This window comes from Pleurodeles waltl, chromosome 8 (assembly GCF_031143425.1).
Source record: "Pleurodeles waltl isolate 20211129_DDA chromosome 8, aPleWal1.hap1.20221129, whole genome shotgun sequence".
NCBI classification, from domain to species: Eukaryota; Metazoa; Chordata; class Amphibia; order Caudata; family Salamandridae; genus Pleurodeles; species Pleurodeles waltl.
In genome coordinates, this window is record NC_090447.1 from 346897903 (window position 1) to 346911130 (window position 13228).

A 13228-nucleotide genomic window follows, 5' to 3' on the forward strand; every position below is an offset into this window, starting at 1 on the left:
ACCAACAAACCGCCCAAGAAACTAGTTACGACCCTAATTTGTGTGCACCTCCCTTTCAAATGGTTTCTTTAAAAAAAAAAAAAAAAAAAAAAAAAAAAAACGTTCTTCAATATGTTTGACGTACTAAAGTGCTGTACGATTACGCTCCCAGACTTGAAACAGAACAACGTAAACGTTCATTACAAAACATGAAATTCTGTTAAACAGTTTAAAATTAGGAAAGGAACTGCATTGCTAGGATCAACTTACAGCTTCTTGCTGGCAGACCTGCTCGAGAGAGGGTTCTCAAGTCGTTACAGGCACTTCCTGCTGTAAAGAGTCATAAAACTCCTGTGATACTGCAGTCAGATAAGCCAAAAAAAAAAAAAACTTTCCAATTGAAGGTCCTCAAGATTCTGCAGAGGTCTTCAAGTAATACAAAATACAGCGAGTGCAACAATTTCAGCACCTAGCAAGCTAGCATTTCCAGAGACTACCTTCAGGGTATGACAGTCTTGCTGTTCTGAAGCTTTGGCGTTACAAGCATTGCCTTTTAAATTTACAGCACAAGCAATAGTTAAACGACAGCATGCATACACTAGTATCTAGTTACTGTCAAATCATCATTTGCGAACACGAGAATCTTGCTTGAAGCATTACCGAAACAAGCAAAAAAAAAAAATCTGTAGCGCAGACATTCCAACAGTGCTTATGAAAAACACGAGTTTGATTAAACCATTTTAGAAGAAAAGGCGCAGCTTAAAAACACCTCAAATATTAAGTGGTATGTCCATGCATACCCTACACCCGCCCCTCTAATCCCTCGGAGAGCAACCAAAGAAATGGACATTGAAATCAGTACAAGTATATCTACATTCGGTAACTGAATGATCTGTCAAAAACAAAGATAGTTTAAAGAAGCTCCTTTTTTCCCCCAAAAAATTATTTTCCCCAAATATATTTACACTTCAAATATGCTAATATTTGAAGACAATGTGGCATATAAACGTCTACGGCGGACCCTCAAGTGATATTGGCACTTTTCACCCTTGCTCCTCGAACAATTCACAGCCGCTAACGAAAACTGGCATAATGAAGGCTGAATGGCAAGCACTTAAAAAGTTAATGATCCAGACAGCAATGAAGCATGGCAAGAATTTAAGACGTGCATACAACACTACCATGAAAAAAAAAAAATGGTTAGAGGGCGTACACACGCTAATAAGCACTACACCTTTAGCGCACCGGCTGCTTGCCTTCCTTGGCCATAGATCGGCTTGTGTTATGAGGGGGGAGATAAGTAGGCTCTTGAACGGTACGGCAATAACGTGAATATGACCAATGTCAAGCTACATACCTAAAAAGCAGGTCCCAAGGTGCTAACCAGCAGCATTTTACATGATGGTCTGTACTACGTTTAAAAGGTGAAAATTCAAATCCGACTGGTAAATTCTGTATACTGAAGTTCGAGAACTGTCTTAAGGTGCAACGTCAGGCACCTTGCCATCTGGGCTCGTGGCGTGGACGAAAGCCAAACAAAATTTACTCATTATGTTGAGAATTTTATATGTTTAACTTACTGCACTGACGTGATCTGTACAGTTCAGTGTCTCGCACTGGGACCAGAACAGTACCTTAAACAATTTTGATTATTTAACTTTCTGTACCCCTCTGACATTCGATTACGAGGTTTAAAACGCGAGGAGGAAATATTGAAGTGGCCAGTCGTCCTATTCTGTTCATGCTTAATGTGCTAATGTTAGGGGGGCGAAATGGGGCATCAGGCTAAATCGGATTGCGCGAATTGCGCCGGGGGCAATAATAAAAAAACAAAAAATGAGCATGGATGTTGTAGGAAGTTGGCTCTATGCACTATTTCAATGTAAGGAATAGTATGCAGAGTCCAAGGGTTCCCCTTAGAGGTAAGATAGTGGCAAAAGATAATACTAATGCTCTATTTTGTGGTAGTGTGGTCGAGCAGTAGGCTTATCAAAGGAGTAGTGTTAAGCATTTGTTGTACATACACAAGCAATAAATGACGAACACACAGACAATTCCAGGCCAATAGGTTTTTGTATAGAAAACTATATTTTCTTAGTTTATTTTAGGAACCACAGGTTCAAATTTTACATGTAATACTTCAACTGAAAGGTATTGCAGGTTTAAGTACTTTAGGAACTTTGAATTAGCAAAATAGCATATATACTTTTCACATAAATCACATATAGCTATTTTAAAACTAGACACTTAGTGCAATTTTCAACAGTTCCTAGGGGGAGTAAGAGTTTGTTAATTTTTGCAGGTAAGTAAACCACCTACGGGATTCAAGTTTGGGTCCAAGGTAGCCCACCGTTGGGGGTTCAGAGCAACCCCAAAGTTACCACACCAGCAGCTCAGGGCCGGTCAGGTGCAGCGGTCAAAGTGGTGCCCAAAACGCATAGGCTTCAATGGAGAAGGGGGTGCCCCGGTTCCAGTCTGCCAGCAGGTTAAGAACCGGTGTCTTCGGAGGGCAGACCAGGGGGGTTTTGTAGGGCACGGGGGGGGGGGGGACGACACGACAAGTCCACACAGAAAGTACACCCTCAGCAGCACGGGGGCGGCTGGGTGCAGTGTGCAAACAAGCGTCGGGTTTGTAATTGAAATCAATGGGGGACCAAGGGGTCTCTTCAGCGATGGAGGCGGGGGGGGAGGGGGTGGGGGGGGACACAACAAGTCCACACAGAAAGTACACCCTCAGCAGCACGGGGGCGGCTGGGTGCAGTGTGCAAACAAGCGTCGGGTTTGTAATTGAAATCAATGGGGGACCAAGGGGTCTCTTCAGCGATGCAGGCAGGCGGGGGGGGGGGGGGGGGGGGGGGGGGGGAGAAGGGCGGGGGACTCCTCGGGGTAGCCACCACCTGGGCAAGGGAGAGGGCCTCCGGGGGGGGGGGGGGGTCACTCCTGCACTGGAGTTCGGATCCTTCAGGTCCTGCGGGTGCAGAGCCTTTACCAGGCGTCGGGATCTGAGGAGCAGGCAGTCACGGTCAGGGGGAGCCTCGGGATTCCCTCTGCAGGCGTCGCTGTGGGGGCAACTCTGACTACTCACGGTCTCGCAGTCGCCAAGCTTTTTTTTTTGGGGGTCAAGCTTTTGACAGAAAATTCAATTAAAACCTTTTGAATTTCAATTTCACTCGACGTCTTATCTTGAGTGAACACTTGCTAGCCTTTCCTGTCAAGTTCTGACAGAAATTTAAGGTTTTTCTATTTTTAGAATGCCTTCACTTTTTGATAAATGTTCTTCTTGTGGCAGGAAAAAGGCTAAAACAGACCCACACCAGGTCTGTATAATTTGCCTACCATCCAGTCACAAACCTGACTCCTGTGACATCTGTAGAACTTTTTCCAGAAGAACTCTTCGCGATAGGGAGAAAATTCCACTTCAGGCAAGAGAGGACAGGAGAATAAGTGGTCAATCTGCCACAGAGCGAGGAGAAGGTCAGTCTTCTACCAGGGCTCTCCCTGTTTCCTCTGGAACATCTGCCAGAACTGCTCATAAACGACATAGGAACGGTGCCAACGTGTTCGCCGTCGAGGACCGACTCACCGTCGAGAAAGAGGCATCGCTCGACGTCGACGGCCGTTTCGCCAGCTATCGTTTTTTTTCCAACAATTTGGTCTGTGTAGCTCTTCACATAGGCTGCACACTGTTATTCTTAAGTGGTTTTTTACAGGCCCTTTATAAAAAAAAAATATATTAAAAAAAAAAAAAGGCTGGTATCTGCACTTAAGAATACATTTCAGATCAGTGCTCCGGGGTCCCCGCAGGCATGCGGAACTATTCAGTGCTTAGGACTATCATGGAAATACCCCTACGAGCTGGCAATTTTGCCACATCACGTTGATTTTATGGCCTGTAAGGAGTCATCCACTGGTTTACAGAACAAATGCGGACTGCTGAAATGGCAGGTTCACCCAGACAGCATCAGCATAGTTCCATGGACAGAATAGGCTCAGCCTTCAAAATTAACAGCTCTATGATCAGTCTGTGTTTTCTCCTGGGCAAGATAACTGTTTTACTGCTGGGCAGACATCTTAGACTAGTCAGCACAACTGTCCGAAAGCAGTGGGGCCTTGATTTCCCCTACCAAATCAAATCACTTCCAACAGGCAGAAGGGAAGGCATGCATTACTCTCGTTTAGAATCCATGGGCTAACGGGATCTCAGTCCAGTCTCGAGGGATCATGTCATCTACACATTCCACTCCTGGTTCAACATCAACCCTTTCTTGCAAGGGTATGCAGCCTTCTCAATGTTAAGACGATGAGCCAATTACTGGACAAGGTAGACTGCTCTTTCGAAAGGAAAACTGCAATTTCGCCCAGCCACCACCTCCTCCCCCCCCAAAACCAAACTCTAAGGCTTTCACCTAGTGACTACACAGATAAGATGCTACATGTTACAATATTTATGATAAATTTGTAACCTTATGCCTTCCATGATTGGGACCGACCAGGAAACCTTCAACCAGCAGAACACCAGTGACATCCAGTGGCACCATATGCCCTCCAGATGGGACTTCAAAGAACATTATCCAACACCAAGTACACGATCTTCAGTTCCAGATCATCATTCAGGGTCCCACAAAGGCTTGGGGAGAGAACGGAGAACAATTTTGGCAAACAAATGCACCACAAGTTTGCATGCGTTCGATCTATTAACCCCTGGCTCAAAGATCAAGAAGGGGGGGGGGGCGACTTTTAACCATCTGTTTGCATCTTGTAGAATATGCCCAAGAGAAATTTAAAGTAACAGCACAATTTTTCATCACGCTTTCTTTGAGAAATTGTGCCATGCCACACAATTACACTGCCATTCACAGCAAAATGATAGTGAGGAAACTAGACCACCAGTTTTCCACAGGGAAACATTCCGTATTAAAACTCAGCACTCAATGACCGATATACATCTTGCATAATTTAATGTAATTTCCCTGAAAGCACAGGTAGCAGTGAATGAGGATGTGGAAGTAGGAGTCATGAGAGAGAGGGTCATTGTTGTGGTTTTCTATGAAGACCAGAGGAAGAACAATGCACTGTTGACATTTTGAAGTGCTCTAACAGGGGGTATAGATTAAGTTGCCCGAGTAAGACTGCAAGGTAGTGAATAAGAAAGTACAGGGATTACAAATGAGCACCCCCCCCCCCAAAAAAAACACGCCGACCTCTGGAAAAGTGTAGTAGCCATCCCCAAGAAACCTCAAGATCAATGCAGCTCATATCGCCCAATATTACCAGGGATGTGGAATTCCTATCGCCCGACGCCCGGGACATCTTGTTTGGGGTCAAGGGCTACAAGTTTTTATGTTTACTTTGTCCTTGGGACAAGTAGGCCCAACCCCCTGCAGCACAAACCCTTTGGCTGCCTGATTACAGAGAGTGGAACTCTCTGCAGTTGAGTTAATGTGTTTCCAAAAGTTAATGCTGTTCGAACTTGTATTTATGGTTCATTATTTGAAAGTCTTCATTATTAGGGTGAGTGCTGTAAATAAATGTTTTAAGGTCACACTTCACTACTGACGTTGGTTCCAGTACAAAAAAAAAATAACGTGTATACACATGTTTGAAAAGTTTAGGCTATGAGGCTAAGTTTAATGCTGCCAGAATGCTCTCTGATTATATGCAAATGAAGTGTCATTTAGTCAAATGTGTTGATGCATGCTAGTATTTCCCAAAAATATTTCTAATGGAAAATCAGTGTAACCATTTTCAACACGATTATGGGAAGCATGAAAATAAACAAACACTGACAAAGCCAACTGATCTGACATATTTTTATAAGTCTTTTAGTTTCATCAATGCGTGTCTTGTTTTGACATGGCTTTTGTAACACTTTATTGTTGTGGGAGCTACCAGGCCCTCAACATTGTAACAAACACTGGCAAACCCCCCCAAAAAAGTTTTTGAACTCTCTAAAAGTACACCAGTGGCATAACAAAGGCCCCGCAGCCGCCCTCCAGGGGGCCCCTTCAGCACAGCACCTGCCCTGAGTGAGTCTGGAGAGGGGGCTCCTCCATGTTCTTTACAAAGGGGCACCCTCCAGTTTAGTTACGTCACTGATTGCCACTGTAGTTCCTGACACTGAACAAAACTACTTTGTGTGGCAATATGCTCCTTGTGGAAGAGCAGAATGCGATCACTCACAGTAAAGCCGGCCGAAAGAGAGAGAAATAGAAGTTTAATAAAAACAAAATGTCTTTGTTAACACCAGACCTAATTAGGGACCAAGACCCACATGTAGGTAGCTTTTTGCATGTCGCAAACAGCGACTTTCGCTGTTTGCGACATGCAAAAAGCACACTGCGATGCACAAACCCAGTTTTGCGATTCGGTAACCTGGTTACCGAATCGCAAAACGGGTTTGCGACTCGCAATTAGTAAGGGGTGTTCCCTTCCTAATTGCGACTCGCAGTGCAATGTAGGATTGTTTTGTGACCGCGAACGCGGGTGCAAACCAATCGCAGTTTGCACCCATTTCAAATGGGTGCTAACACTTTCGCAAAAGGGAAGGGATCCACATGGGACCCCTTCCCCATTGTGAATGTCACTGTAAACATTTTTTCAGAGCAGGCAGTGGTCCTGTGGACCACTGCCTGCTCTGAAAAAATGAAACGAAAACGTTTCATTTTTCATTTTTGTTATGCATCTCGTTTTCCTTTAAGGAAAACGGGCTGCATTACAAAAAAAAAAACTGCTTTATTGAAAAGCAGTCACAGACATGGTGGTCTGCTGTCTCCAGCAGGCCACCATCCCTGTGAGGGCCGCCATTCGCGAGGGGGTCGCAAATTGCGACCCACCTCATGATTATTCATGAGGTGGGCATTTGCGAAGCCCTTGCGAATCACAGATGGTGTCAGGGACACCATCCTACATTCGGATTTGCGACTCGCAATTTGCAGGTCGCAAATCTGAACCTACCTACATGTGGCCCCAAATTCTTAAAGAAAGTCACAAAAGTGCACCCATGGTATATGTTGTACCCTGTAAAATATTTGTGAACTGTATTTTAGCATGGGTAAATACGATGTGTAGATTTGCTCATGTAAAAATCTATTGAGCATTTGCAAGTTCATTTTCCCTCCAGCCACTTTCTTCCCAACCCTGGAAGAAGTTCTAATTCTGCCATTGTCAGGAGTAAATGTCCAACCTTTCTTATTATGGGAAAATATTAGAGAGAAGCTGGTAAAAATCTTTAAAACATGCAGGTTAGTAGGTTTGCAGACTCAAAGGCATTCCAGCCCTAGAACTATTGCTTACTGCTTCCTCCAGCCCCAGTATGCAGATCTGCAGAAAGGTGGCAAAATAAGGAAATTGTTACAGTAGGGATTGAAACTGCAAGTATTTAAGCCCTACTATGGTAGTAGCCCTGACATAATCAGAGAGGCTATTATCAGAGCACTTACATAATGAGATTGCTGCCATAATTTGTCGCCACACTACATGGCACCAAAGGGACAAGTAGATCTTTTTACAGGACAAGTAGATTTGAGAAGCAACCTGTCCACTGGACAAGTAGATATTTTAATAAATTCCACACCCCTGATTACTATTAAATGTCAAGACCAAGATATTAGCATTGGTACTGGCCGCAAAAACTCATACAGGTAATTTCTCCATGGATACACCAAGAACAGACTAGCTTTATGCCCAGTAGGACCACCCTCAACCTCAGAAGAGCTCATAACTTGCTCCGATACCCTCCAATGGCCAGTCTTTCACTACCTCCTCTTAGATGCTGAAAAGGCATTTGACAGTGCACTGACATTTTCTTGAACAAGTCCTCTCAAAACTCTGCTTTGGCTGAATTTTCATGAGTTAGATAGCTTAACTATCGAAATCTTATGACCACAGTTTGAGTGGGCGAGACGTCAGCCACATTCCCAATAGGCTGAGACACCAGGCAAGGATGTCCCCACTCTTTGCCATAGCGTTAGAGCCTCTGGCAGGAGTCAAACATCACCCGGGAAAACAGGATTCAGCATCACAGAACTAGAAGACATGGAGGAGAAAATCTTACATGTGGATGACATCTTACTATTCATCACCAACCCGAATCATACTGTCCCAACACTTTGAGCCACTGGGATAACACAGGGCCCACTTCAGGTACATGATTAACTGGGATAAGTTATTGCTATATGCCCCAGCAGTCATCGCTGATCTACTAATACTCCCACAACACCAGAGTCATGTATACCATAACGCCGGGAGGGTCTTCTGAAACTTTAAGGGTGATGTAGCCAGGTGGAGAATCTTACTCCTTACTCTGATGGGACACGCAGCCATGTTCAAAATGATCACACTCCCTAAATTCTTGTACACACAACAAAACACGTACCACCCTGCACTACCTATACGGGTGGGGGGAGCGGTCTCATCTACCAGCACGACCCTAGAGGCCTGGCATAAAGCCACGGTAATGATGGGAGGGGACCGTAAGATTACCAGGGAAACACCCCGCTGGGACTGGCTACAAACAATAGTATACCATTGGAATCTCCAAAATAGCTGACATCTTGAAACAGGACGATCTAATTTAGTGTGCATCCACGGAAACAGTCTACCACCTTCAACACAGTTTCTCCAATATGCCTGTCAGAAACCAGCAGAAAGATTACAGTGAGACGACATACCAGTTTATGCCCTGCCAGAAGGTAGTATCTTCATGGAGGAGTTAGAAAGAGGAGCTGTCTGCCACATACAAGGCCATTCACATGCCTAACATGCATAGAGATGTAAGAGACCTGGAAGATGTTGACTGGGAGACAGCACTGACGCACCCTGGAGACGTGGCCATGAAGTCCAGATTGAGACAATACAAAATCCTTCACAGGGTATAGTATGACTGCTATATAGGACGTGCACCAACACCACATTGTATGCACTGTGACATGACACCCAAGACTTTCATCTATACGATTTGGAAATGTGTTCACAAGATGATACTGGACCATAACCACTGTTGAACTCAACCATAGTGGGGGTTTCACTCCTGATCAACCCAAAGTTCATTTTACTAGGTATCCTGTGCAAGGTGACGTGCCATGCCCCAAACCTCTATTCTCCTTTGCCGCACTCTGCCCCAGACACCCATGGCCCAAGTCCAGGTGGCCCAACAAACCAGAGAGGACGACCACAACCTTTACTCCAGTTAGCACTGGAATAGCCAGTCTCCAGATGGGATCAACAGTGTGCCCAGAGCAAATCATGGTTCACACTGAAGCTACTTTAGTTTGAGGGTGGGGTGGATATAGCCACACTTGCTGCCTGGCCGCCTAACATGCAAAAATACAGGCAGCAGCTCTTTAAATAATGGGACTAGTGTAGAAGCCCTGAGGGATACATGTGCCAGTGTCAACATGGTGACAAACTGGTTTTCCAAGGCCAGTACCTGGCTGGACAGACATATCTAGTCACCAATGCTGATTATACTGAAGTCCATCCCATGACAATGGTGACTTTAGAATGGGGATGGGTTACTGGCCTGAAACAGTGGTCTCTTCTGCAATCCCAGTAGAATGTTTGCTAGGAAATGATCTGGTGCCCTCAGAATGAGCGGAGGTAGAGTTCAAGACCCTTGCAGCCATGTTGGTTATCCCTGAACAGGTGTGTGAAGACAAGAGCACAGGCTGCAAAAGAAGTGTTGGAGCCTGGAATAATGGCCCAACCTTCCAAGAGTAAAGGTAAGAGCACTAGGGGACCAGCATCAACACAGCAAAAGAAGCCGAACCTCTCTTCCCAGGAAGATGTCCTATCCCCTGAGAATGGAGTCCATGGAGCTGGAGCCTTACCAGGTAGACCTCTTGGGCCTAGGGGGGTGCTCTCGTGGGAGCAGCTGTGCCAGGGACAAAAGACTTGTCCCACTCTTGAAGGCCTGGGATAGCAAGCAGCTGAGCAAGAAAAAGGAGCGAGAGTGGTCTACTGGGAGGATGGACTCCTTTACACTGAGGCAAGAGATCCTAAACCTGGTGCCACTAGGAGAGTGGTAGTGCTTCAGGAGTTTAGAGTTCATCCTCATGTTAGCCCATGACATTCCCCAAGCTGGGCATTTGGGACAAACCAAGACATGGGACAGATTAGTGAACCATGTATATTGGCCCAATAGGTCCCAGAAGGTAAAGGAGTTTTACAGCTCCTGTGTCACCCGTCAAGCAAATGGCAAGACAGGTGGCCATCCAAAGGCCCCCCTCATTCCACTTCCAGGGCTGGTGTGGACATTGTGGGTCTACTTGAACCTCCCACAGCCTCAGGGAACAAATACATACTGGTAGTAGTGGATCGTGCAACCAGGTACCCTGAAGCAATTCCCCTTAGGTCCACTACTGCCCCTGCAGTAGCCAAGGCTCTCATTGGCATTTTTACCAGAGTGGGTTTCCCCAAGGAGGTGGTTTCTGACAGAGGTACCAACTTCATGTCCGCTTACCTAAAACACATGTGGAACGTGTGTGGGGTGATTTATAAGTTCGCCACACCTTATCCACAAACCAATAGCCTTGTAGAAAGGTTTAACAAGGACATTGAAGGCCATGATCATGGGGCTTCCTGAAAAACTCAAAAGGAGATAGGATGTCCTCATGCCACGCCAGATTTAAACCTACAGAGAGGTGCCACAGAAGGGAGTAGGGTTTTTCCCCTTTGAACTTCTATTTGGCCATCCTGTAAGGGGACCACTACCACTTGTAAAAGAAGGCTGAGAGAGACCTCTCCATGAGCCTAAACAATATGTGGTGGGCTATGTACTAGGCCTCCGCTCAAGGATGGCAGAGTACATGGAAAGAGCATCAAAAAACCTTGAGGCCAACCAGCAATTCCAGAAGTTGTGGTATGACCAAAAGGCTGCTATGGTTGAGTTTCAGCCAGGGCAGAACATCGGGTTCTGGAGCCTGTGGCTCCCAGGGCACTTCAGGACAGATGGAGTGGCCCTTACCCAGTGCTTGAGAAGAAGAGCCAGGTCACTTACCTGGTGGACCTAGGCACTGGCAGGACACCCAAGAGGGTGATCCATTGTAACCGCCTTAAACTCTGCAATGACTGGGCAAACATAACCATGTTGATGGTTACTGATGAGGATCAGGAAGCAGAGAGTGAATCTCTCCCTGACCTCCTCAACTGACCAAGGATGGATCAATAGATGGAGTTGTCTATTCGGATACCCTCTCTGGCCAACAGCAAGTTGCCTGTAGGAAGTTCTACACCAGTATGCGGAGCTCTTTTCCTTGACCCCTGGTCAGACACCTGTGAACCCATGATGTGGACACAGGAACAGTTTACCTGTCAGAAACAAAATATTGACAGTCTGACCAAGTCAAAGAAAGCATCAAAGTGAAAGTCCACAAGTTGCTTGAGTTGGGAGTGATAGAGCACTCTTACAATCCCTGGGCTAGCCCAGGGGTCTTGGTCCCCAAACCTCACACCCAAGGTTGCAAGAGAGATGAGATTATGTGTAGACTATAGAGGGTTCAACTGTCACCAAGACGGATGCTCACCCCATACCAAGGGCAGATGAATTAATTGACAAATTATGTGCAGCCAAATTATTGAGTAACTTTGACTTGACAGCAGGGTACTGGCAAATCAAAATGGCACCTGGAGCAAAAGAAAAGACAGCATTCTCACCATCTGATGGGCATTATCAGTTTACTGTTATGCCCTTTGGCTTAAACAATGCACCTGCCACATACCAAAGGTTGGTTAATCAAGTCCTTGCTGGCTTGGAGTGCTTTCGTGCAGCATATCTAGATGATATTGCTGTCTTTAGTTCCAACTGGCATTGATCATCTGATCCACCTGAAAAAGGTTTTGCAGGCCCTCTCTATCAAGGCACCCAAATGTCAGATAGGGCAGGGTAATGTGGTTTACTTTGGCCACCTTGTAGGTGGAGGCCAAGTTCAGCCACCCCAACCCAAGATCCAGACTATTCTGGACTGTGAAGCTCCAAAACCCCAGACTCCAGTCAGGGCACTCCTTGGCTTGACTGGATAGTACAGGAGGTTTGCGACCGGATATGGATCCATAGTAACTCCTCAGAGAACTAACCTCCAAGAAAAGTAACTAGACCATAGACTGTCAAAAGGCCTTTGACACCCTAAAAGAAGCTATGTTCTCAGCACCAGTTTTAAAAGCTTAAGATTATTCTAAGCAATTAATTGTGCAGACAGATGCCTCTGAACATGGGATGGGAGCAGTCTTGTCCCAAACCAATGATGATGGCCTTGACCAGCCTGTTGCTTTCATAAGCAGGAGGTTACACCAGAGGAGGCTGTGGTTTGGTCACTGAAAAAAAGTTGAGACCATACTTATTTGGTACTCACTTTATAGTTCAACCTGACCACAGACCTCAGGTGGCTCATGCAAATGAAAGGAGAGAACCCTAAACTTTTGAGGTGGTCCATATCCCAACAGGGGACAGACTTTGTAGTGGAACACAGACCTGGAACTGCCCATGCCAATGCAGATGGCCTTTTAAGGGTCTTCCACTTAGAAAATGAAGACTCTTGGGAAAGGTTAGTATCATCCTCTCATTTGTAGGAAGCATGGGGGCGGCAGGGGAGGGGTGTAGGAAAATGCCTCATGGCATGGTTACCCTCTAACTTTTTGCTTGGTCTTGATGCCAGCTTTGAAAGTGTGCTGGGACCCTGCTAACCAGGCCCCAGCACCAGTGTTCTTTCCCAACAACTGTACCTTTGTCTCCACAATTGGCACAACCCTGGCACAGTGAAGTCCCTTGTAAAAGGTACCCCTGGTACAAAGGGCCCGGTGGCCAGGGAAGGTCAAAGGGCTGCAGCATGTATTATGCCAACAAGGGGACGCCTCACTCTGCACACACAAATCTTAGATATTGTAAGTGCAGGGTAGCCATACTGAGTATATGGTCACCATGCCAACAGTGTCATTTTCCTACTTTTCTTTGGATGGTATTAAAAAAAAAAAAGTTTGAAGACTACTGTTCTATGTAGTTGGAAGAAGGATTCTTCCAAAGTTAATGACTGAAGATCACTCACACCCGTGTGAAGTTATTGCAACTAGAAATTATACTTTCCATGATAAACTGGAGTGGAGAGCTCAAATGGAGGGCCCCTTAATGTGGTCAATACAATACTCAGACTCTAAGTAGAGGCAGGTGGCACTGAAGGATGAATAACTTAAGGCCTTCTATGAAGACTAACAGTAATCCTATTTTGTAAATAAGCAGCCATTGCCCCCAGGTGTAGCC

The 13228-nt window shown here is 45.6% G+C and overlaps 1 protein-coding gene across 3 annotated transcripts in view; it reads right to left on the reverse strand.

Annotated features, from left to right (window-relative positions):
* The window catches only part of DDX3X (DEAD-box helicase 3 X-linked), a 346585-nt gene that overhangs the window by 287177 nt on the left and 46180 nt on the right, over positions 1-13228 (reverse strand). The window contains exon 4 of one of the 3 annotated variants that reach the window (XM_069204207.1): positions 250-309. The exons of the other annotated variants lie outside the window; for them this stretch is intronic. Coding sequence (XP_069060308.1) covers positions 250-309 — 60 coding nt within the window. The remainder of the gene's footprint in view (positions 1-249; positions 310-13228) is intronic. 3 annotated transcript variants of the gene reach the window in all.